The sequence below is a fragment of the Lagenorhynchus albirostris genome, chromosome 7 (genome assembly GCF_949774975.1).
Source record: "Lagenorhynchus albirostris chromosome 7, mLagAlb1.1, whole genome shotgun sequence".
Taxonomy (NCBI): domain Eukaryota; kingdom Metazoa; phylum Chordata; class Mammalia; order Artiodactyla; family Delphinidae; genus Lagenorhynchus; species Lagenorhynchus albirostris.
Window position 1 is genome coordinate 52,863,429 of NC_083101.1, and position 19,056 is coordinate 52,882,484.

General features: G+C 44.0%; 1 protein-coding gene across 4 annotated transcripts in view; it reads left to right on the forward strand.

The window, feature by feature from the left end:
* The window catches only part of SMARCA2 (SWI/SNF related, matrix associated, actin dependent regulator of chromatin, subfamily a, member 2), a 172,936-nt gene that overhangs the window by 99,770 nt on the left and 54,110 nt on the right, over positions 1-19,056 (forward strand). For all 4 annotated transcript variants that reach the window (XR_009541587.1, XM_060155018.1, XM_060155017.1 and 1 more), the window contains exons 26-27: positions 2,706-2,783; positions 7,711-7,929. Coding sequence is in view for 3 of the 4 variants with exons in the window: in XM_060155018.1 (XP_060011001.1) it covers positions 2,706-2,783; positions 7,711-7,929 (297 nt within the window). In the remaining variant the exon portion in view is untranslated. The remainder of the gene's footprint in view (positions 1-2,705; positions 2,784-7,710; positions 7,930-19,056) is intronic.

The following is a 19,056-nucleotide window of genomic DNA, read 5'->3' on the forward strand; positions in this document are numbered from 1 at the left end:
AGAGTTGGTTGACTCCATGGGTGCAGAGGAATCAGACAGCCGATTTACAATTTACATGTAAGATATACACAGATTAACCCCAGATGTTCAAGTGTCAACTGTAGTTTGATTTTGCCTTAAGTAGGATGTTTTTGAAATCTTCTATAAATTATAAACCAAATTCTTTCAAAAATCTCATGTAGTTTTTTTTTCTGAAATAAGTGGAAATGTGAAGTAGTTCTTGATATTTAAAGTCATCCTGAAATGAATCTTTTTGCAAATTGAAGAGCCCTTTTCTGTTATACCTCTTCACTTGTCAGTCTTATATGTTTGATTAGTTATCTATTAGATTTCACTAAAGTGATGAAAAATGCATATGCACATACATTCACGCATGTTTTTAAAATTTTGATCTCAAATAGTTTACCACGTCTGATTCTGGAAGTTGAATATTTGATACAGATTTGATTCTCAAAATTGAAATAGCTGATACACATTTAGAATCAGATTTTCAGGTGATTTTTTTTGTTGGTATTTACACACATGGAAATTTTAAAAATGAAATACTAGGGTGAGTGATATATACTGTCACAAAGCAGGTGTGGGCAGAGCTGATACCCAGCCAGGAGTCTCCATGATGTTTTTGCTTTCTGTTGTGTGTAGGCCTTGTGAAGATAGTCCCCAGCCTGGTTTAGGTGGAGTGTAGGGTTGCCTGGAGCTTTCCAACCTTCCTAAGCCTCAGGGAGATGTTGATCCCTCCCAGTCCTGAGGGCCCCTGCAGGACATTTGGTCCGGACCAAAGGGTCCTTGATATTTGATCCTATCCAAAACCACTTGTCAGGGACCAAATATACTCATGGACGTTTTGGATGGGACCAAATTTCAAGAACCTTTCGGCATGAACCAAATGTCTTATGGACATTTTGGACAGGACGGAATGTCTGCTAACCTTGCGGGCCACCAGGTGGGGCCTGCAGTGCAATCCGGCGCCGGTGGCTTCTAACGGTGGGCAGCCTGGCTGGGGCTCCACACCCCTTCCAGGCTCTCCATGTGTCAGACAAATGTTATCATTTTCTGGATGGCATGTGTCCTGATATGAAAATGTTTGGGGACACTGATAGCCTGCAGTCAAGGGCTCTGGTCCTGAATGTCAGAGGCAGCATCACCATGGTTGACGGACCATGGAACGCTCGGGCACAAGGAACCCAGGAAGATTTATTGCCCACTTGTTCTCTGTGAAGGCCAGACCACTATAGACAGGCCTCTTGCCAGTTTACAAGAGCATCTTTTCATCTTGGGCTGGGGGGAAGTCCAACCCGACACTGTATAGGTGATGAGGGGATAACGTGGCCCTGGGAATAGGGTGGGCAGAAGCAGGACATCTTTTCCCCAGTGGATACATTAACCGAATTCTTTGTACCTTAAAGTACAAAGTCTCAGCCCACTCCCAGCTAGTCTATTTCATTGTCAGATGAAATGTAATAATGTGTTTAGACAGAGTGCCTTCCATCTAGAGATGAACTAGCATAGAAAGTTTTTCACAAGTAATTCTTATCTTGAGTCATCAGTTTTTACTTGATTGAATTGCATTCATTTCTGACACGGTGCGCAAGACATTATCTTGAGAACAGGCAGAGTCATCTCATTTAAGCTGCTAGGCCACCCGTCCTCTTTCTAGAACAGGTTGCCTTGTTTTGAACGTAGGATTTGGGAAATTGGATGTTTGAAGTTCTGGGTTTCCCTTTCGTCCCTCTGCTGATACATTGAAATGCCCCATTTGATTTCTAACAAGCTCGCTCGACATATGATAAAAATAATTTTGGGCGGTAAGTTCTGTAGTATCTGCCCAACTTTTAGAATCTTTTTTTTTAAAGTGTGAAAATCATAGCATAACATTTCTAAAAAATTTGAGAACTGTTGGTTTCTGAGGAATTTTCAGAGCCATAAGGTGCCTTGGTCTAACATACTGTCAAATGAAAATGTGAGGCCTTAGGCAGTTGCTTTCTCTACCTCATTTCAATGATTTTCATTAAGAAGAGTCTTGTGGAGGTTTTGTTATTGCTACCTTTTGAGTTGTCGTGTCCACAGCTCTAACATGAGCGTAACAGTGCCCACCGAAATACATATTAAACATATTTTAAAGGCTATGTATCCGACACACACACACACACACACACACACATATGTGTATGATTTTTATGGTCTTGCTTGGTGCCTTGCCACTAAGTTTCACATACTCATGTCCTTTGTAAAGCTTTGAAAATAAGCATTTATGTTGGGGATAAGGTAAAGAATTAAAAGAATTAATATTAGGCCCTTTCTCATGGGGATTTCCTTATTTAAATCCTACATCTTCTCTGTGAAGGAAATGTCATGCCCAGTTTACAGATGAGGTCATTGAGGCGGGGAGACATAACTTGTTCTAACTTGTTCTAAAAGTAAGGGAATCAAGATACACCCCTGCCCCGAGAGAACCAGTATGTCTTAGAGAGTGCACCACCTTTCCTCCCTAAACAGATTTTGCTCTGGGAAGATGGTTTGAATTGCTTGCAAAATAATAATGGCAAGTACTATACCCAGTGACCCTTCTGTTTCCCTTCTGGCTTGAGAAATGGGGTCCCACTGGTCTGGAGGACTGATTCACCTTACTTATCAGTACCTCAGCCCAATTGTCCAGCCTCTCTCCGGAAGCCTGTTAAATTGTTCTGTTCTGGTCTTAACCCCAGGAAGAAGATGAAGTACCCGACGATGAGACTCTGAACCAAATGATCGCTCGACGAGAGGAGGAATTTGATCTTTTTATGGTAACGTTATAGAAAATCATGGAAACAAATGCCTCATTCCTCTCCCTCCTTTTCTGTTAAACACAAGATGTCTGGGGCCTGTGTGCCCTGGCCAAATTTCATTTGTGAAGCCTGGGCCTTTCCTTCAGTTCAGAGCCTGCAAATTGCCTGGCTTTAGCCTGCAGACATATTTTGTTTGGCCCATGCCATATCTTTTTTAAAAATTTCGAATCCGTTGCCAACGCAGAAAGAATCCTGATTTCTGGCTTCTCGTGAAAACTGAACATGGGCAGTAATACCAGGCCCACATCTCTCTATGGAAGCGTTTGGCTACGGCTTCGCAGCAGCTGCGTCCTCAGGACAGGCCACGTGGTCTACAGCCTACCACAGACACCCCCCGCCCCCCCCCCCCCGCCACTTCCAGCTCATTTCTGATCCTGGCCAGCATCCTTCAGGAAACCTGCCCTGCTCCTCTAGGTAGAGTTCACAGCTATTCCCTAGCTGTCTCCTTAGCAATCAAAACAAATATGCTCCCTGGGGGCGCAGCAGGGGGGCGGAGAGCAACTAAAATGACATAGTCCTGCCTCTTGTTATTGTTGAAGAGAGTCTGCTTAAGCAACCTTCCAGATGTGCATCAAGGTGTAGACTTCACTGAAAGATCAAAACTGGTTGCATTTCACCGGTACAAAGCAGATGCAAAAGAACCTTGACATTTGACCGTTTAACATCCATGGTTTCAACCTTGACGTTCCAAGATACGTAGTCATCTGCAATTTTGCTGAAACCCGAATTTGATTATGTGTGTGGCCTGCCTCAAGGTCAGTAGGGAAGGGAGCAACCCCCTTGGCTGGTGAGGGAGGCCCTCAGAAGTCACATTTGACTGTGTTCTTAAGGCATTTGCTATAGCTATTTATTTATCTCTGTATGCACAACACTCAGAACAGTTTCTGGCACGTAGTAGTTGCTTAATAAATATTTATTGAACGAATGGTGGCATTTGCAAAATTTCGGGCCTCGTGAGGAGGTCAGGATGTACAAAGTTGCAAGGCTCCCCCCACCAATACCTTCAGTCATTTTGATCTTTCTAACATTTAGCCTGACCATGGAGTGAGTAAATAAATGTGAACTGTAACTCTGGTGGTCGAATGCTGAGGAACCCCCAAATCAGAGGTCCCAAATTTGAAGCCCCCAGGTCTCAGACAAGTGATTTGCACGAGTGAAGCAAGTGGACAGGGGTGAGGGGATGGTGGTGAACGGTGAATGGGAGTTGCTTTGTCTCGGGGGGACAGAGCTGCAAGCCCTACGTAGCCAGAAATTCCAAATTTTCAAGAGAAGCTAGAAAGTGAGGTTTTTATATTCAGTCTCCGGACTTCAAAATGTTTGCAACTAAATTCAGTTTTTTATTAGTATTTAACACTTCAAGCCAAACAAAATATGACCCTGGGCCAAATAGGACCCACAGGGTTTGCATTTTCCACCTCTTTAGCCTAGGCAGTCTGAGAAGGGAACCCCAGCTGCATGGAGGCTGACGTTATTTTTGTGGTTTTGTGACTTTTGGGAACAATGATCGTGCTCACACACAGTGATTCAAGATAAAGGACATTTAATTCTTTCTCTGGAAACTTCTAGGTAGCCATGGGAATAAGTCCTACCCTGGGATGTGCACTTTTTTCCCCTCCTAAATGAACCATCCTACCCAGCTAAGGCCATTTTGAAGAGAAATAACAGAAAAACGACTTTACCAGCATGTTCGACATAGGGTGTTCATAAAACCTAAATTTCTTAACTCATACTGCCAATCACCACCTTTATAGATTATTCTCTGTTTGGGGAGATTAGAGATACACGTAGGAAGTAGACCATCTTTTCTCTCTTTGAGGAACTTATTAAAATGTAGATGACGAGGGAACACCGAGGCAAGAGGCCCTCAGCTTCCCTGGCTGATCACTGATTGGCAATAATTCAGCACTGCTGTAGCCTCAGATACTCTCGAGGCCCTTGGAAAGGATAAGCTGTCTGCCATTATACAAATTAGATTAGGCCCAGAGATGGAGATTTCCATCAGCAGTCCTGAAATAAGAGAAAAAGAGTACTTCTCTTTTCTGCCTTTCCGGCTGGGTATTTGTAGAAATTGAAAGCCTCAGGGAAAAAAAATTGGATGTCTGGCCAAGGCACAGTCTTCTTTTAATTTGGGAAATATCAGGCTTGGAACAGGTGAAGCTGGTTAGGGAAATATACTCCTCTGTAGGCATTTTGATTTTGTGAATGTTGTGCTTGTTTCTTAAAGGTTGGCTTCTCATTTCTGGATAATACAGATTTTCAGTTCACTTTGGTTTGGTTTGCTTTGTGTTGGTTTTTTAAAATCTTCTCATCAGCCGGCTGCCTTTGGCCAATTCACTATTCATTAGCACCTCCACCAGGGGGCAGGAAATGAAATTGAATCCTTGCCAGTTCAGTCAGATTAAAAACTGTAGTGAGAAACAAGAATGGAATGTGAGCTAGATTTGGAGTTGGAATATTTAAACTCTTTATCCACTGTTACAAAAACAAAAAGTTAGCTCCCTATATAAAATTAATACAGACGTATTATTTGATTTTATATCATAGGCACTGTAGTTAAATAACACACATGAAGCAGATAGTCTCTTTAAAATAAAACCTTTCTTTCGAACATTTTTCTTGTTTTCTCCTTTTAAAAAATGTGACTTGGAAAGTTATCTCTTACACTGATTACCTGTGAATTCTACCTAAAAGAGATCTTTGACAGGTCAAGATACATATCTGAAACATTTTGCTAACATACAAACATGAAGCTTTCAAGCTGCCCTGCTCCCTCCAAAGGCAACAAGTACTTTTAAAAGTAATTGTACTTGTTAGCATAAGGTTATTGGGTCTTAAGACAAACATATTCATGTAGTATCTGAATAATTAACTATGCTTAGTTGAATATCAACTTCAAAGTTTGTACTGGTCTTCTGCAAGCGGAAATCTCTGGGAAGAGATACAATCATGAGAACTTTAAGCTTATTAAAAATTGCATCAAAAATATTTTGGGGGGTCTTTCCTAAAAGAAAAAAAAAAGCAAGTGCAATTTATTTTCTTTTGTATTAGAAGAGATTTATTTTCTCAGTTGTGGACTAATGCATGGCATAAGTCATTTTACAAGTCCTCGGTATAGGAAATGGTAATCGTATAACCAAAAATTGAAGTGGCAGTATTTTATCATCTCTGTGTAGTGCCGTAACAAAAAAATGATTTTTCTTGATAGCTATCTAGTAACTATTAGGAGATTACCGTGAGAAGCCCCTCTTTAGATTGTGCTGTTAACAAGGCATCCTCTGTGTGCTAATTATGAAGGTTTTGTGGATCCCATTTCTGAATCCAGAGCATTGGAAGGCAGGATTAAGAGCAGCCTCTCCAGCTAACTATAGCATATGACAGAACAGAACGGCCACATTTATCTACCAATAGGACTCCACCATGCTCCAAACCTACCCCATCTTGGGAATACAATGATTTCCAAAAATGTTGAAGCATAGTTTAAGTAACTTTGAACTTTAAATAGATTCTAGAGGTCGAATTTGGATTTAAATAGAAATTTCATTTACATTTTGTTACCACTCTCAGCTCTTAAGAAAAAATTAATGTTGAATCCCTGTTTCAGTACGGTAGAACTGAAGGAAGAAAGAGGGAAAAGGTAAATCATTTAATGGTTAATGGTCTGTTCGCTTGTAGAAATGGTCTAGCCAGTGATAGATACATATAACGAACGTATATAACAATTCAGTGGAGGTTTTATTTGTTTTTCTTTAACCATCAAATTGTTTAGTTATAGGTTAAAGGCAAGTATGTGGCACTTAATTTATTTACTAGCACACTGGATTTTAAAAAAAGAAAGCAGGAGGTGGGGAAATAGGCATTTTGAAGGCTGTTGAAAGGAAGCCATTTCACTTATATCAGTTGAGATGAGATTACCTTTGAGGTCTGTCACTGTGGCATGATATTTTCATAAGAGCTAAGCTTTTTGAAAGCTAAAGAATTGAGGGACATTCCTCTCCCAGAGCCCAGGGTGCACTAAAAATTCAATGCATTCATGGCCAACTGATTAATAAACCAGTTATGTGCCCACATGTCTGAGTCCAACCGAGGGTGGCTATTTTATAGTGACGCTGGGTGGCTGATTTTTTTTTTTCCTGGCTCTTTAATTAAAAGCATGAACCCTATTGAGGGAAAGGAAATTTTCTTAATGAACTTTCCCCTTCATATGCTTGAAGAATACTTCTATACCAGTGCAGCAATGAGTTGTATCACCAGAGCTCATTTTTTTTAACTCATTTTTATTTTTATTGTGGTATAGTTGATTTACAATGTTCTATCAATTTATGCTGTAATCATTTTTATTATTTTTTATTTATTTATTTTCGCTGTACGCGGGTCTCTCACTGTTGTGGCCTCTCCCGCTGTGGAGCACAGGCTCCGGACGCGCAGGCTCAGCGGCCATGGCTCACGGGCCCAGCCGCCCGCGGCATGTGGGATCTTCCCGGACCGGGGCACGAACCTGTGTCCCCTGCATCGGCAGGCGGACTCTCGACCCCTGTGCCCCCAGGGAAGCCCTGCTGTAATCATTTTTAAAATACATCCCCAATTTGAATTTTCTCACTATTACTTAGGGGGAAGCTTTTGCACCCACATAGACTAAGAAAAGGAATTTTTTAAAGAGTATTTTTTTAAGTGCATAAGTAAATTTCAAAGATGGGTACAGGGGAAGGGAAGAGATTTAGGCCTTGGGGATGAGCTAGAACAAGCCAGCCAGGATACAGAGGCTCCGTGGGAGAAGCTGAAGGGACCCTGCAGCCATAGGAGGTGACTTGTGAAGACTTATGTGCTGCAAGTCTACACCGTACCGAATCCCCTTTCCCTTTGGTGACACTTCTGTTCATCCCTCCAGCGCATGGACATGGACCGGCGGAGGGAGGATGCCCGGAACCCAAAACGCAAGCCCCGCCTGATGGAGGAAGATGAGCTGCCCTCCTGGATTATTAAAGATGACGCCGAGGTGGAACGGCTGACGTGTGAAGAAGAGGAGGAGAAGATCTTCGGGAGGGGGTCTCGCCAGCGCCGGGACGTGGACTACAGCGACGCCCTCACAGAGAAGCAGTGGCTGAGGGTAGGTGTGGCTTTCTCGAATTCTTGCTACGTGGAGTGTTGTTGGCTCAGAGAAATCAGGGGCCTGAGGCTGGAACTGTCTGAGAGGGACCAGTTGCCCATAGAAGGGGAAGGGCCTCTTGAACATAGATAAAGTCATTCTGCTCTTGCAGTGGAGTCATTCTACATTTCACGGCAGGGCCTTGGAAGATAATGAAGAATTGTTTTGCAAGGGCAGAATTGGCCTTTGGAAACACAGGGTTATGAGAGCTATGAGACCCACTAATGTTTTATGACCGATCGCCTGGTCATGCCTCACTCTCTCGGAGTTAGAATCAAAATGTGGAAGAGGGCCTTAGAGGACTTGTTAATTGTCCCCCCTCATTTCATGGTCTTTAATCGGAGTTTCACTTTTGCAAGTCTCGCAGAGAGAGCGTTCAGGACAGCGGCCTCTTCTACCCACGTTATTTCCTAGACCCGAAGAACATTAGCGCTGGAAGGTGCCTTTGTACTCTCTTGGTTTTATAGACGAAGCAGTTGAGGCCCCGAGAGGTTAGGTGATTCCGCAGGATCACACGGCTGACTAGAAATAACAGAATCAGTGAGCGCTGATGCATGTGGGGGCTCGATGTCAGCTCAATCTGACCTGACCGTCGCCAGCGCGGACTAGGGCCTGGGGCTCGGGTCACTGACACTTGGAAACAGTATTCTGTACTTCAGGGGTTTTGTTTTTTGTTTTCTCTGCTTTGGAAAATGTCAGTTTCTCATTTTGACTGAGGAATGTTATCTCCTAATGTTCGAGCACAGAAATATCAAAATGCTCCCAGGAGCCACGTGTGTGAGGCTGAGGCCAGTGTGAATCTTCCCTTTGAAGGTTTAGCCGTAATTTCTGTTATTGGGAGCAGACTTAGTACCAAGGTAGAACGATCAGGGATGTGAGCTCCAGGCAGCGCCGGTATATGCGTGCTGGAAATAATAAGGGTGGTTCGGTGAAAACCAAACAAAATAGAAGCTGTTTTTGTGAGTTCTTCATTTTATTGAAAGGGAATATAGTTCGCAAGCTTTGTAAAACCTGGATTTTAGGACCCGGGCTGTAAGTAGGTAGGTGGGTCAAAAAGCGATGGGGGAAGTATTGTAAGATTGGATATCAAAGGCGGACAGGTCTTGGCACCATTTGAGATGTGACTTATTCAGGATGTTGTATGATGACAGAGGCATGACCTAAATTTCGAAAAGATTGAAGCCTGTGGTATCCTGAAAAGAAAGAGACTAAGAAAGCATTTCTCATACTTATGGTTGAGCAATGGCCTATGAAATGTAACTTGTGTGTGACCGTTGTACTGTCGCGTCCAAATATTCCAGTGGCCAGAATATGGTTTTATGGATTTCTTTTGTTTCACTGTTGTGAGGTTGTAGTTGTATAATTAAGACCCATTCTATAATGGGAAGAGGTTTACTTTAATATTCATTTATGAGCTTGGGAAAATTCTTTTCCCTTTCTCTTTTATGTAAGCAGTAATTTGAATACCTGGAATATTACAGGAGATGAGACGACAGTCTAGGGCAACATTCTAAAGTCAGTCTTTATATATGTATAACCTCTAGACACTACAAGCAAAACAGTCTCGTTTATCGGGCAAGAAGGTAGCTGAATTTATCATTTTTTCAATAATCAGTGGCAAATGCTCTTCAAAAAATAACATTATGAATCTTAGGAAGTTTTCACGGTTAGGATACCTCATTTTTTCTCTTCTTCATTCAGTTTATATCACTGATGATTAGCACCATGCTAACACACAGTAGAAACTCAATGAATGCTTGTGAAGATGAAACGATAACCTTAGAAGAGGAAAGTGGAAAGTTTCTAATTTACCAGTAATGTTAGGATAGTATCTGTGTATCTAGTAGACTTCCCTTTTTTTTCTAGGTGGTGTTTCTTCACTGGATTCACATCCTTTTGTCTATAATGTGCACGTCTAAAAATGGAAAACTAGTTTGTTTTACAAAACCACACCATGAAATTGATGTTCGTAGTTTTCACCTTAAGGTGCCTTGCAAGATACCAGGTCACCCAAGAAGGACGAAACTGTTCTCAGTACAGCTTTATTGTAATACAGCTTTTTGTAATCCAATCTTCCGGGGAATGTGCATCCCTGTTTGGTGTGAGCTGGTAACTTGCTGTTAACCAGGCCATGCAATTAATGCAGAATGCCTCCTGGCCTTAGCCTTCAAAACAGATGCTTGCAGTCATTTTCTTTCTTGCTCACCAGCAGAAATCCTGTTTAATACTAGCCTGTTAAGCTTTTTGTGGTAATAAAATTTTATTCAAGGGTTTCTCGTGGGCCTGGGCGTGCAGAGATCGTCTCCACCGGCCGATGATTGAACACAGTGGGCGAACCTAAGCAACTCAGCCTTGAAAGGGAGGTTGGCCTGGACTGTTGCGTGAGAAATGCTGTAGCAGGGCTGCAGTAACTCTCCTTTCTCCTGGCAATGTTGTACCAAGATGGCTTGGTAGAGGCATCGCAGACCCATAGAACCCCAGAGCTGGAGGCAGCTGAATGGGACAGCTCCGCACCCCGTGCTTAGATGACGTTCTCTGCAGCGCCCCTGCCAAGAGGCTGGCCATCAGTAGAGGAGACGCTCTGCATTTCGTCTGCATTTTGACCCCTCCATGCTCAGCCCCAGCTGTTAGTTCTTCCTCCCTGTGAACGAATATCCTCTTTCCTGGTAGCTGCTCCTCGCTGGTTCTCATCCTATTCCCTGGGGTGAACAGAACAATATTTTGTCTGTCTTTAGCATCACCTCCCACCGGATGAAACGTTCGAGGACTCATTTGCAGTTCGAATGAACTCCCCTCCCCTCCTCTTTCTTTGGAACTTGCCTCATCCTTCAGGGCCCAGCTCAAATGCTACCACTTCTGTGATGCCTTCACAAGTAAATACTAATTGCATTTCCCCCGGGCTCTTGAATTTCTTGGCCTGTTCTTCTGTCACGGCTCAAATCCAACTTCCTAGTATTCTTGGTAGTTGCCGACATACTTGCTTTCCTGATTTGTTGACACGCTGGATCTTGTTAGGACTTCTGTGTGCAAATAGTCAGTGCCCATGGATTGCCAGATTGAAATAGCCCTGGATTGATGTATAAGAGTATAGCCTTGGGTAATGTTCACTTCTGCAACAGATGGACCTAAACATGCCCTATTCGTGGGCCTGTCCAAAAAAATTGAATTTTGTTTCGCACATAGAAGTCCAAGGTGGGTGTTTGTGGTTGGCGGGGGCAACTGTTCTCCGCGTGGCTGTTTAGGGATCCAGGCTGAAGAGTCTCTGTCCAGCTTAGTCATCCCTGTCCCTGTGAGCTGGAAGCGGGGAGCGCAGCATGGAGTGGTGCGTGTTGAGTTGTAAGGACCAGGCCCGCCTGGATCTCTGTCGCTTCCGCCCGCATCCCATTGGCTAGAACTCGGGCATGTGGCCGCATTAGCTATAAGGGGGCATGGGAGATGTGGTCTGTCTGTGAGCCCAGGAAGGTAAGCTTTTGGTGATGAGGCTGCAGTCGCCGCCTCAGAACACTTAGGTTGAATTGAAGTGCTGTGGCCACTTTCTGTGAAAATTGTATTATGGCTTCATCACAAACAGGTTTTATTATATAATCATAGTATGCTAAAAATTCCCACAGTGTCCTTTAGACAATCTGTTTAGTTGGAAGACTTAAAAAAAATTGTTCTGTATTCATGTTATTTTAAATGAAGAGGATCACAGTTTCAAACACAGCCCAGTTTGTTTGTTTGTTTAAGTTTTTAAAAATTGTTTTGGAATCTCAGTTTCCATTGAGGAAACCTAAATTTCTTTGGTGAACTTCATCTTTTGGGAATAGTCAGTTCAACATCCATGCCCTGTATGCGCTTCTTCTCTCCTCTCCTCAGAGCTCCTTCCCATCTTCCTCCCCAAGGTGGCATCTGGATAGACGGAGAAGCTAGGGTTTCATCATGGCATTGGGGCAGGCATCCTGTCCTGTGGATCTCTGCTGGGCTCAACGCAGGACTGCTGGTCTCTTCTGTCCCTGGAGGTCTTGACATGCAGCTGGTCCCACCTTATCCTTTGGGCGCCTCTGATGACATGTGCTGTTAAGGTCTGGGGTCCCGGCCCGAGTCTCTAGTGGTCAGCTTTCCTGCGGTCTGAAGTCCCATGAAGACTGTCAGCCTCTCTGGTCTTGTAGTGCTCTCAGCTCTTTTGTGCCCTCGTTGGGAATCTTCAGACTCTTGGTTGCTTTCTACCCACTGTGCTATACAACAGGCAAGAGAGTTCAGCCCCTTTTTGCAAAAATCGCTGCCTCACCACCAGGGGCTTGTCAGGCCTGAAGCCTCTAGAATCTGATGGTTGGGTGGGTCAGGGAGGTCTTTAAAACAAGCGATACAGAAACGTCTTACGTTTACAAGTTCTGTCAAAGTATCTGACACTATGAATGCACAGTGAGGGACCCTCCCAGAGCCTCGGGAGTCCTAAAGCTCACGCTTCATTAATGCCTTCACAGTAAATGTGCCCCCGGATACGTCTATAGCCTCATACCTCTTGCTCCCTGCGCCAACCCCCCCAAATATACCAGGCTCGGAGCCTGAAGGGTGAGTATTCATTTCAGCCCCAGCTAGGCGTACTGCAATTCAGTCCTGGCACGAACTACCCAGAGTTAGACCCCACAAGTTAAAGGGCTCAGTTTCCCCAACAAGACCGGGCTCACTTCTGATGCCAGCCACACTTTGGGCATCCCTGCGCCACCTGCTTTGCTGACTGACGGGCTCTGAGTTCAGGGGTTCTCATGACCCCCTCAGGTTCAGTAATTTGCTACAATGAATCACAGGGTCAGGAAAGCACTACTGGTGGTTACAGTTTTATTATGAAAGATACAAATCAGGAGGACCAGCCGACTGAAGAGGGACGTAGGAGGATCTCTAGGAGGGGACACAGTTTCCCTGCCGTCTCCTCATGGAATCGGGGGGCATCCCCGCCGGGCACATCAGTGTGCTCACCAACCAGGAAGCTCCACTGAGCTTCAGTGTGTAGAGTTATTACTGGGGTCTCATCCACATGGGAGGGGCTGGCTCAATGGCTTACAAATACTGCAGGCAGCAATATCCTCAGGGCTGATCTCTCACCGCTCTTCCTCTCAGCTCCCTTTCTCCCAGGGCAGAAGGCTCTCTATCTTGCCTTCCTGTCTTACAGCAACTTCCCATACACACGTGGCCCGGCCATGGTGCTCTTCACTGTGGCTTCTAGAGCAGTTCTGGGGATCCCTGCCCACCTGGCTTAGCTCCTGATTACAAGGAGCCTTTGGAATTGAGGGAACTCCTCTCCATCAGGGAAGCCTGATTTAGACTGCTGTCTGACGGTAGACTCGCAAATCCTCTTTTGGAAGTCAGTGGTGTCATTTTGTCTTTTTCGTCGTCTTTGCTTACCACGTTATCTTCATCCTCCTCAAGGCAATAGGTGGCTCCCCTGAACAGGGAACGGTCCCTTTAGAAAGTGTGGAAGAGAATACTAATGGTGGTTTTAAAGGTATTTATGTCCGGGCTTCCCTGGTGGTGCAGTGGTTGAGAGTCCGCCTACCGATGCAGGGGACACGGGTTCGTGCCCCGGTCTGGGAAGATCCCACGTACCGCGGAGCGGCTGGGCCCGTGAGCCATGGCCGCTGAGCCTGTGCGTCCGGAGCCTGTGCTCCGCGGCGGGAGGGGCCGCAACAGTGAGAGGCCCGTGTACCGCAAAAAAAAAAAATTATTTATGTCCATTACCATTTTATAGCTTTCCCATGGGGTACCCAAGGTGATAATAGTGCTCTTTTATGTATTTTGTGTGTGTGTCTGTGTGTGTGTCTGTGTGTGTGTGTGCATTTGCACATAACCAGTAATTGGCTCACATTGATAATTTCTTGGAAAAACATCTTTATTTATGTGTGAGGGCAAGCCTTAGTAGAGCTAAATTGGCAGACGTCTGATGAGCCCAAGGGGTCAGGTGTTTTTGGTTTAACTTCAGCCAGGTGTGCACGGGCTGTGATGTTGCTAGTATTGTAATCATGGTTGAGGCAGGAGCTCTGTAAAATTGGGGTGTCTGTAAGACTAAACGGTGGGAGGGTGAATTCCAGAATGCCTGGTTTTTCTGTTCTTCCTGTTCCTTTGGTCCTTCTGCCAACTTCAGAATCCTTCCCTTCCTAAACATTTAGTGACATCCCAGAATTTAATTGCCAAGTGATTGATTCGTGCCCTTCAGCACTTGAAGATAATTGGAATGCAATCTAAATTATGTGCTCTGTACAATATTTAACTGCCAGCCTGATGGAGGGAACAAACTTTGGAATATGCTTTTGTTTCACAGTCGATCTGATGTCTCAGAACTGTAATTTGGAAAGGTTCTTGTTTGCTGGTGTCTCTCACTGCGGTCCTTATGTATGAGTGTGAGGGTGCTTCTTTTGGTATACTCTATAAGCCCCTGGTGATGGTATAAGCTCTGTTTCTACAGTGCTCTGTACTGTTGGGTCCCAAACCGTGTTATGTAAATGATGGGGGTAAGACTCAGATCTTCAAAACTCATGATAGACACAGCTAGTTTTAGAAGCCCCAGGATTTCCAGAGGGACCTTGAGGAAAGGCAGCACAGAACATCATTTTTCCCTTCAACCAGTCTGTCACCAGATAAGAGCCTGAGTTTCCCACAGTTTCAGTGCCTGAATGACATCTCCATAGTTAGGTCTACTGACCCCTAGAAGGATTTTGGGGGTTTCCCCTTCCCACAGCTCAAAGTGGAGAGAACAGAGTAAGAGACTCCTGAACCATATAATAATAGAGGGAATCGGTAAAGTAACATGTAACAGGAGTAACACGCAGGAGTTTACCTGTATGTCTTGAAAAGCTACCTAACACCAGCTTGGAAATACAGGATGAGGTCCCGTAGTCAGCTTTCCACTACCACCAGCCTGTGCTAAAACCTACGCAGGGAAAAAGGCAGAGAAATCCAAGGAAAGGTAGTCACAAAGAACTGGGAAAAGTACTGAGAAAGTCTAAAGAAGTTGGGATTTCAAACAAAATATTTGAAATTCTGTTGAAATGCACAATGAGAAATAACAAAATATTTCCTCATCTATACGAAGAGGATTCTTCTCTCTCTAGAAATCTTTGAAACAGGATAATGTCTCCTCTGTTTGGGCTGGATTAAGTACGATATGATCCAGCCTGAAACCAGACAGGGGCTGGAATCGCCTAGCCATAATCACAGCTGAGAGCATCAGTGATTCTTCGAGATGTCCTTTTCTCCCCAAAGACCTCATTTTATCCGGGCAAGGTTTTGGGGGATCCTTTATCCAAAGTATAATGTGCATGATACCTTTAGTGTTTTGCTTTGTCACTTTGTACCATCTTTCCTTGCTTTTTGTTAAAAGACATAAAAATTCATTTTCTTTTACCAAATGGCGTTTTTTAGCTCTTCAACCTGGGTCATCAGATTTACTGGGGCAAAATGGCTAGCAAGCTGCATTTCCGTTTTTATACACAAGGGAGAGCTAAGGCCCTAGAAAATGGATTTGGGTTTTGCCAAATTCAAGGTCCTTCAGCACTTCAGGAAGGAAGTATTGAACTAATTAACGGTGGTCAGAGTTGTGAATTGTCTGGGGGAAACATTTGACGGTAGTAGAAGAATTTTGATAACTTTCTATAAGTTTTATTTTATTCTTCAGTCCATTGGCTAGATTGTTTTCACAGCGATTGGACCTGTTATGTTCCCTTTGGTCAAAATTCAGTAGGGTCCGTTTAATAGAAGAAAGTATCCTCAGAGGGCCAACTAAAATACTAACTAAAGGCGAGAAGTGAGAGAGACCTGTTTCAATTGATTCTTAAAACTGTGATGCCTGGAAATTCAAGTCTCAAATTTTTAACCATTTGAAATTGGGGTTCAGCTCTGAAGTCTAACTCAGACATTGAAAGTAACCGTGGATCGAGCTTACAGATACTAAGGAGCCCAAATAAATTCACGTTATCTTTAACCACGGCATAGAAATAGGTGGTTTTAGAAATATATGTGGCTGCTTTTCTGAATCAAGATTTGTTTTCTGTTCTGGTCTTTTTTACTTTTTTTATCTTTATCAATAAAGCTATGAAATCATTTATTTATTCATTTATTTTTGACAAATAAAAGGTGTATGTACATAAGGTGTATCATGTGATGTTATGATATAGGTATACATTGTGAAATGACTTCATTCTCCCAGTGAGGCTTGGGGAAGGTACAGTTTTTTTAAGAAGTTAGAGACAGGGCAGGGGACTTTACTGTTACTGTGCTCATGTCTGGGTGGGTGTCAGAACTATGTCTTTGATGTCTGTCTCTCAAGGGAGTTTAGGATTGTGGATAAGAGATGAAAACCTTAGTCTCTGATGAACCAGGGTTCAAATCCCAGTTCCACCTATTTTGCCCTGTGACCTTGGGCGCCTCGTGTAACCTCTCGTAGCTTCCTTGTAGAATGGGGAAAATACTAGCTCATTCTTCGTAGGATTTTCTGAAGTTTAAATGTGTGTAACACAGAGCTGGGTATATAAAGATTACCAAAAAAATAGCTATTAAGGAAAAAGTATTAAATTATTTCAGAGAAAAACCTAGGTGATAAGAAGAGAAGAAATGAAACAGTTCTGTTTGTGCGTCTCAAATGCAAGGTTTGGGGCAACAGAAGAAAAGTAAAAGGGGTGGAGAAGGAGGCCCCCATCCTCATTCATAAGTGGGATTAAGGAGGGGGACACGTTTCCTTGCTGAGTCTGTTATGGGACATGGCTACAGGCTTATTTATTCACCTCACGCCCTCCAACCCGTACTCACTCAGCTATCAACTCTTCGCATTCTGGTTTTCTGCTTCCTCCGTGGCTGCAGGAAGAGCACGGGGCTAGCGGTCAGGAGGCTGGTACGTGGGTCCCTGCCCTGCTGCCAGCTAGGTATGTGATGTTGGTCAGGCCTCTCGATCCGGGGTGGAGTTGCATTCTCTTTAATGTGCTGGGACTCCTCCACCTACCTAAAGACAACCTCTGAAAGCACGTGAAGCTGGTTTCCTTTTCCTTCTTACTGTGCTTTCAGTGATGATCATCCCCTGCTTTCTGATCAGTGGGTCCATTGATGGAGGCTGTTAAAAAGCGCATTCCATTCAACGCCCATTTATTGAACGTTGCGGGGCATGCACGGGGAGAATGGTGTTAGTTGTCAAGCTTGCGTTCCCCACCGTGGCTGGCCTGCCTTATTAGTGCAATGAAGGGCCAGATTTGAGAAATGCTATTAGAGATAATATTGCACACTTAGCCACCTTAAAGAGCTTGTCAGGAACAGGTCTCTAGGTGTACACAGATGGGAGTTCATAGAGATGAAAACGGCTTGTGAGATGAACGAACTTCGGGAGGGCTTTCAGCGGTTCAGGAAATCAGCATAGTTTAAACAACACGCATCCTCCTTCATGTTAGACTTTTAGTGTCATGTCTCCAGGGATGTTATTTATGAGTTTCCCTCGTCCCATCCTCAGACTCTGGAGGACAGCTGCTCTTTGGCACATGGTATGGCCTCCAAACACGGTTGGCAATGGCATTCATCTCCTGGCTATTTCTGGGAGACCCGAGCCTCCCTAACAGCCACACCTCTGCTCCTCGGAGTTTCTCGCCACCCTGCTTGGCCTCCCGTGGAGGAGAAATACGGCATAGTGTATCCCCCATCCAGCTTGACAAAAGAAAAAGGGATTGGGGGATTTAGGTACCAGAACGATTGAATGAAGCATGTGACATTTGCAGACTGCTGGTGTTTTAGAGAATAGCTTTCCTCCTTGTTCAGGACAGTTCAGGTGGCTATTCAGAGAGGTCAGAGGGCGCTTTCCAAAGCACATAGCATCTCCGATGACCCTCTACCCGCAGCGCCGCTCCCCACATCAACCCCTCCGGCAGCCTCCCTCAAGTATAATTGAATCCAAGCACTTTAACACGGTCTCCAAGGCCATGGCCATCTGGCCTCTGCCTGGCCCTCGAATCTCCTCCTCTCCTGTTGCTCTCTGGGTGGCTGCCACACTGGGCTGTCTTTCTGATCCTGTGCACTTCCAGGAAGGCTCCTTCCCAGCTTGTCCATGGTTGTCTCCTTGTCTTAATGGTCGCTTTCCAGACAGACCCTGCCTGACCACCCTAGCTGAAAAAGCCAGGCCCTGCCGGTAACTGTCACATAACCTGTGTTAATTTCTTTATCGCCCTCGCCGCCATCTAAAGGTTATCTCATTGGCTTCTTCCATTGGTACCAAGCTCCAGGAAAGCCAGGGACCGTGCCTGTCTAGTCCACTGCCATATCCCAGCACTGGGACAGTACCTCATGCATAGTAAGCACTCCATAAATAGTTGTGAATAAGTGAATGTACCAGCCAGAGACGAGGGCTAGGAGAGAAGGTTTGGTCCCACTCCATGTCCTTTTGGTTAAGTCAGTAGAATCCTGTGTTGTTGTTGTTTACCAGTGTGGATCAAGGTAGAAATTGCTGGCATTCTTTCCCGTTAGATTCACAATCTGTGTCTTCATGTAAAGATCTCCTCCCTAAAAGAATGCTAAAGGCATGTGCAGTTTTGACATAAGTGTTCTTGAGCTGTTCAAGAGTTTGAAGGCTCTGTTCTAATTTCAGAACACACTGATGAAGATTGTTTAAATACGCATAAAAAATACAACCATTGCTTCAACCCAGCTATTCCTTGGAAATTCTCCTAGATTTTACAACAGCTGTCTTCCAGCTTAAACCCTCATTTCTTTTCCAACAAAAACCAGATTAATATATCTAATCTAACTCAAAATGAAAAGGCAAAAAAGTACTAAATTAATTGGGTTTTCATTTCTATTTCTGTACAAGAGAGTCTCCAACGGAGAGTGCTGATTTTAAGTATAAGACCATGTACCTTTCATATGGCTTCCTTTCTTATTTTCTATTAAAGAATGTTGAACTGTCGGAATCGTGAGAAATTGTAGACAGGACCATGAAACTTTGCTCCAGGCAAAGCTTGACTCTTGTTCTGCCACTCCTACTGAAATCCAATATTTAAGGTCTCTAGGGTCATATAGTCCATCGTAAAAAGTATATTCCTAATGCAGGACACCGTTTTTTTAAAAATATCTTTCCCTTGG